At 49.6% G+C, this 6,550-nt stretch overlaps 1 protein-coding gene across 2 annotated transcripts in view; it reads right to left on the bottom strand.

Moving 5' to 3' along the window:
- Positions 1-2,211: 2,211 nt before the first annotated feature.
- Cep89 (centrosomal protein 89) overlaps positions 2,212-6,550 on the bottom strand; it is a 40,971-nt gene continuing 36,632 nt past the window's right edge. Inside the window, exons 18-19 of one of the 2 annotated variants that reach the window (XM_050118954.1) lie at positions 6,213-6,382; positions 2,212-2,587 (exon numbers count right to left, since the gene is read on the bottom strand). In XM_050118954.1, the coding sequence (XP_049974911.1) occupies positions 2,347-2,587; positions 6,213-6,382 (411 nt within the window). In that variant the 3' untranslated portion in view covers positions 2,212-2,346. Of the gene's footprint in view, positions 2,588-6,212; positions 6,383-6,550 lie in introns of those variants that run through there. The other variant, XR_007588173.1, reaches the window with a different exon arrangement.

Here is a 6,550-nt window from a genome sequence, read left to right as displayed (position 1 = left end):
CAGGCAGAGGAGCCATGGCCTCTCTCTGACTCTCCTTTTTTCCTCCCAGAATTCAATTCTATCTTCTCTGCCTACCTAAGTTCTGCCCTATCAACTAAGCCAAGGCAGTTTCTTTATTAATTAACCAATGAAAGCAACACACAAACAGAAGGAACCACACCTAGATCCAAGAAAAGCCACAAGCTGACACCACCCAGGGATGGGCTAGCATCTAAAGGGAATTACCTGGCATTCCGAACATTCCAACCATTAGATAAGATTAGATAAGATCACCAGATGTCCCTGGCACACGTGCACACATATATATACACACACCTATTCCCTTACACCCTTAGGTAAATGTCAGCCAATCAGGGGTCTTGAACTGTGGAAACCCCAAAGCCTACTATGATAAAAACCCCACCCCAACTGAGCTCAGTCTCTTCGTTCTCACTGCAGTGTTGGACAGACGGAGGGTCCAGGCTTGAGCTTGAATAAAGCCTCTTTGCTTTTGCATAGGGACACCGTGGTCTGGGCATTACAAAAGGACCTAAGAATTTACTGAATAGAGCCAAGCCTCAGCCGGTCTCAAATCCTTCTCACAGTCACTTGACAATGAGGAACCTACCTGACTCCATTTTAAAGGCAGAGGCTACTGTATTGTTAAAAATAAGTTTCCCTTTCCTGTAAGAACTGAGTTTCTATTTCCTGCAGCCTGATCTGCCCCATGACCTTCACTTGTTTTCTTTTTTTTCTTTTTCTTTTTTTTTGGATTTTTGAGACAGGGTTTCTCTGTAGCTCCTGGAACTAGCTCTTGTAGACCAGGCTGGCCTAGAACTCACAGAGATCCGCCTGCCTCTGCCTCCGAGTGCTGGGATTAAAGGCGTGCGCCACCACCGCCCGGCTCTTCACTTGTTTTCTTAGTGGCCCAGCTAGGAGCATCTCAGAGCCAGCCCCGGGAGCAGTGTGACCAGAGGCTGTGATCTCACTGAAAACGCAGCAAGCACATCATTAGGAGCAATGTGGTGTAACTGGAGGCTTCTCTCCTGCCCACCAGTTCCTGAATAAATACTCAGAGGCTTAATATTACTCAATGCTTGCCCCATGACAATGGCTTATTACTAGCTTGCTCTTATATTTAAATTAACCCATTTCTATTCATCTATGTCTTGCCATGTGGCCATGGTGTTACTGGCTTGCTGGCATCTTGCTTCTCCTGCTACTGGCATCACCTCAACTCAGAGCTCCTTCTCCCTGTACCTCCAGCTGGCTTTCCTGCCTAGCTATATCCTGCCTGGCTATAGGCCAAGTAAGCTTTACTTATCAACCAATGAGAGTAGCACATATTCACAGTATACAGGAAGCATCTCACATCAATATAGAGAGGTGTGTGGCAGGGCATTCCTGTAATCCCAGCACTGAGGAGGGTAAGTGGGATTATTTTGCTGACCTTCTCTATCACCTGGGTACCTGAAGGCATAAGTCATGAACAATGCCACACCAGTTTGGAGTTATGATTAATAGGGTGGTATTTATTTAAAGGGGAAAAAACTTACAGATCACCGTCCCAGACAACAGCCCTCTGCGCAACCAGGAAGGGAGTCTAGTCACAGGCAGAGCAGGAAGTGAAGAGAGCAAGCGGAGGAAGTAGCCGTTTTTTTAAAGGGAGAGAAACCATGCCCCAATGGGCTGGTATCTCAGCAGCTATTGGTTGGAGGGGTGGAAGGACCTCCCGCAACAGGTACCCTGCCCCTTTAAGAGACCAGCTCCACCTACTCCCTTCCCCACCTCTCCAGCCTGCTCTCCCTCTCTTTCAGTCCCTTTTCCGAAGTGGTAACTACTGCCCCCCCTTCTTCTCCTTTCCCCTTCCCTCCTCCCTTTCTCCTCCATAACCCACCAAATAAACTCTATACCCAAACTCTCTCTCTCTGCATGGAATATCTGTCTGTCTCTCACCCACCGCGGTCTCCCGCCTGCCAAGGGGACCCACTGAGGCCTGGGGGACCCCCCTCTGCCCAGCTGAGGCCTTGGGTATCCCACTGCTGCCCCTCCTGGGACTGGTTCCCCCCACCACCATATCTTTATAAAGAATAACAGTAAGGCATGAAGATCAAATGTTCAAGGCCTGCCTGGGCTGCACGGTGAGACCCTGACTCAGACCAGTGCTGCCTCGCCTGTATAGACCCCTGGGGTCATACCTAACACTTTAAAAAAGAAACATGGACAAGCATCTGGTGCCTGGGCTGGTTTATTTGTCTTCCCTGTGTCACTCAGGGGCTTCCCCTGGCTTCCTTGCCACGCCGGCTTTCCTGAGGAGAGGAGCCACCCACCGTGAGCTTGGGGGGAGTCCACCTCACACAAGGAGGTCTAGGCCACAGACTCCCCCAGACTCTGGCGGGCGATGGCAGCAGCAGACTGCACGTCACCGTAGCTGAAATGGTGGCCGATCAGCAGGTCTCCCTGAGCGATGGCACTGTAGCAAGTGTCCTCAGGAGCTCTGGGGTGCAGGGGGCTGCCCCTCTCCAGGGTGGCCTGGAGAAGGCCTCGCATCCTTCTGTTCTCCTTGGCAGTGGACTCCAGAACCATTTCAAGCTCGCCTTCCATTTCTCTGGAGAAGAAAAAAAAAAAAAAGGAGGAGGTGGGTTGAAAACAGCGTAACTGAGAAGGAAGTCAGGGGCTGGGAGTTGGCTCAGTCAGTCAAGCAAGGATCTGAGTGTGGATCCTTGGTCTTGCTGGTCCACTGGTCTAACCAGATGGAGAGACTGGGTCCAGAGAAGAAAGCGGGGGAGAGTGACTGTGGAAGACTTTGATGTCAACTTCTGGTCTCCATGCACGTGTGTAAACACAGACAGACAGACAGATAGACGAATGGATGGACACACGCACATCTTTTAAAAAAGAAAAGAAATTCCAATAGCGCATATGAGCCTTGAAGCAGTCAGACCTCCAGTGACAGATGCTTCCGGTCCAAGAGCCAGGACAGTGTAAAACAACTCCAGTGTCAGCCACACCCAAAGACATCTCAACTCCTGCTAACCCAGATCCACTGACCAGAGAGCTCAAAAGCAGCCATGGCACAGTGGTGGCTGGCAGCTGGTGGCAGCAGAGAGAGCAGACAGACCCATCCACACACTGAAAACGGACAGACAAAACTTTCCAACCAACCAGAACCAGGCAGGTGAGCAACAGCCTGCAATTTGCCCTGGATAGGAGAATATTAAAGTCCAGTGGAACCCCCTCCACGTCCCAGACTGGGGTCCTACAGAATAGGGCAGACTATGACTGGGCAGTGGAACCCCTTCCACGTCCCAGACTGGGGTCCTACAGAATAGGGCAGACTATGACTGGGCAGTGGAACCCCCTCCACGTCCCAGACTGGGGTCCTACAGAATAGGGCAGACTATGACTGGGCAGTGGAACCCCCTCCACGTCCCAGACTGGGGTCCTACAGAATAGGGCAGACTATGACTGGGCAGAGGCTCTTGCTGTTTTCCTCAGCACAGCAGTTCACCCTGACAGTCCGAGCATCTGCCTCCTGAGGTGGCCCCTCAGTCCTCAAGTTTCAGAGTGAAGGTCCAGCGTTAGACTTGGGTGGGTGGTCTGAATCTTGCTGGAGCCTCCAGAAATGTCAAGAATAAGACCACTACCACAATTTAAAGCCAAATCTGAAGCAAGTTTTAAATACAGGGCAGGTGGATGGACTCTGGCCAGGTCCATGCCCGGGTTCCCAGGAAATGGCCACGAGTCATGGTTCCCAGGAGCTTAAAAAGGCAAAACCCATAATTCACCACACCTCCCCTCAGGTCCAATCAGGGACAGGCATACTTCCTGAAATACGTCCTGTCCATGCACCTCCCAGCCACCCGTGATCAAGTATATCTGATGCTGATGGGCCAAACAAACACTGAACAAACAGCCACTTATCCTTACCTGTCTTAACTGCAAACAGAACCCTTAGCCTGCACAGGATATTTCTCCTGTTTTAGTTTCACAACGGTTGCTGAACCAAAACCTTAGGGCTGAGAAGGTCCAACACTGAGCACAGACAAAGAGATAACTAAATAGAAAAGCTGGGCAGAAAACAGACAGACAGACAAACCACTAAAATGAAGACCAGAAAAGCTAATAGTTGGAAACTTTGAAAGGTACCAAGTATAGGGCTCAGCAAGAGGATCTGACCTCTACCTAACCTGAGTTCCACAAGGACACTGAGAAGCAACGAGACAGTCACACCATTGTGTGTGTGTGTGTATGTGGAGTATGTGTGTGTATGTGTGCGCGCGCGCATGCATGCATGCTTCTCAGCAGTGTGGTGTTGCATGAGCTCAGTATTCAAAAGGCTAAGGCGTGAGGAGCACTCAGAAGTTCAGGGTGAGCCGTTATCCCAGCACTCAGGAGGCAGAGGCAGGAGGATCTCTGTGAGTTCGAGGCCAGCCTGGTATACAGAGTTGAGTTCCAGGATAGACAGGGCTACACAGTGAGAACCTGTCTCAAAACAAATAGCCCAGAGGGATGATGTCTGAAATTTTCCTAGCTCTAAAGAAAGACGTAACATCCCAGAGTCCAAATAACATAGTATTATTTATACCCAGTATATAAATGAGAAGAAACTTTGAACATACAGCAAAACTGCAGAATATAAAGTGATAGAAAAGTGGGTTTTGTACAGGTTTTTTTTTATAAAAAATGTTATTTTTTACCTTTATGTATATAAGTGTTTTGTCTGCATGTATGCCTGTGCACCACATGTGTGCCTGGCCCCAAAGGAGAAGTATTTTTTGAGACAAGATCTCAGTTAGCTCAGGCCAGCAGCACAATGTTCAAAGATGACCTTGAACTCCTGATCCTCCTGCCTCCACTTCCCAAGGTAACAGGCCCGGGTCACCACACTCAGCAGGACAGGAGAAAGAAAGAGAAGGATGGCTGCGGTGTTTTGAATACGAATGACCCCCATAGGCTTACATGTTTGCAAGCTTGGTCCGCAGCTAAAGAACTGTTTGGAAGGATTAGGAGGTGTGGCTGTGAGGAGAAGGTGTGACACTGGGGGCAGATTTCAAAAGCCTCCCACCCCATCTCTTTCTGTCTCCATCTCTCTGCCTTCTGCCTACAAACATAGCTCCCAGCTACTTCTCAAGCACCATGCCCATGTGTAGGTTACCATGTTCCCCACCATGGTGATAATGGACTAACTTTCCGAATCTGTAAGTCAGCCCCAATTAAATACTTTCTTTTATAAGTGTTGCCATGGTCATGATGTGTCTTCACAGCAATAGAATAAGATAATGGACCACCTATTTTTAAAAAATGGTAACTCAGTATTGTTAGCGTGATGGAGGAAGGTCATTGGTTAATTAATAAAGAAACTGCTTGGCGCTGATAGGTTAGAACATAGGTGGGTGGAGTAAACAGAATAGAATGCTGGGAGGAAGGGGAAGTGAGGTAAGAGGCCTCAGACAGACGCTATGCTTCTGCGCTCCAGGGCAGGCGTGATGAAGCAAGCCGCCAGGTCAGACATGCTGAATCTTTCCCGGTAAAACTGGTGCTACACAGATTATTAGAGATGGATTGATCGGGATATGGGAATTAGCCAGTAAGGGCTAGAGCTAATGGGCCAAGCAGTGTTTAAAAGAATACAGTTTGTGTGTTGTTATTTCGGGGCATAAACTAGCCAGGCGGCCGGGAGCTGGGTGGCAGGAACGCAGCCCGCAGCTCCTTCAACATTAGCGTGTGCTTGCCATGCCAGCACGTGAGAGGCTGCGGCAAAGACTGAAATGAAGACCAGCCTGGGCTACAGAGCATCTAAAAACAAGCAAACACTACACACACACACCACACATACACACATACACACACACAACACACACATACTACACACACATACACACACCACAATACACACACACAGAAAGAACAAAGATGGGAACAGGGGCTGGAGAGAGAGCTGGCTCAGTGATTCTGGGCTGTGGCATTACTTGCTGTGGAATCATGAGGCCGGGTGTTTAGATCCCAGCCTCGAGTAAGAAGACAGGCACCCAAAACACACACATGTAACTCTAGCTCCCAGGGTGGCAAAAGACAGTAGATTATGGGGCTGGCTGGCTTCCAGTCTAGTTAAGAAAATACAAGCACCAGGATCCCAGAGAGACCCTGCCTCAAAGGAGCAGTGCGAGAGGAGGGCACCCGAGGTGCCCTTCTGGCTGCTGCTTGCTCGTGTGCGCAGACTCACAACCTACCGTTTCTGCTGCAGCGCCTCATCCAGGACCTCTTGCTTTTCCCGCAGCATCCGCTGCAGGTGCCGCATCTCCTTCTGGTACTGAGCTGCTTTGCCAGCAAAGTCCTCCTGCTGTTCCATCAGGCGGTGATGGATGTCCCCCAGTTTCAGAGCAGCCTGTTTCTTGTACCCCTGCAGGGAAGAAATTCAGTGAGCAAGCCTCCTGCCTCTTGGAAGTCAGTGCTCATGGGCTGGGTGTGTGTGCCTCAGACAACACTGAGCTGGAAGGCAAGTTTTTTTTGTTTTTTTTTTTTTTTTGGCTTTTCGAGACAGGGTTTCTCTGTAGCTTTTGGTTCCTGT

Source organism: Alexandromys fortis, unplaced genomic scaffold (assembly GCF_014885135.2).
Source record: "Alexandromys fortis isolate MF-2015 unplaced genomic scaffold, M_Fortis_MF-2015_v1.1 scaffold_140, whole genome shotgun sequence".
NCBI lineage: Eukaryota > Metazoa > Chordata > Mammalia > Rodentia > Cricetidae > Alexandromys > Alexandromys fortis.
Note: the sequence above shows the minus strand (reverse complement) of the source record. Positions and strands in the feature narration are given on the sequence as shown.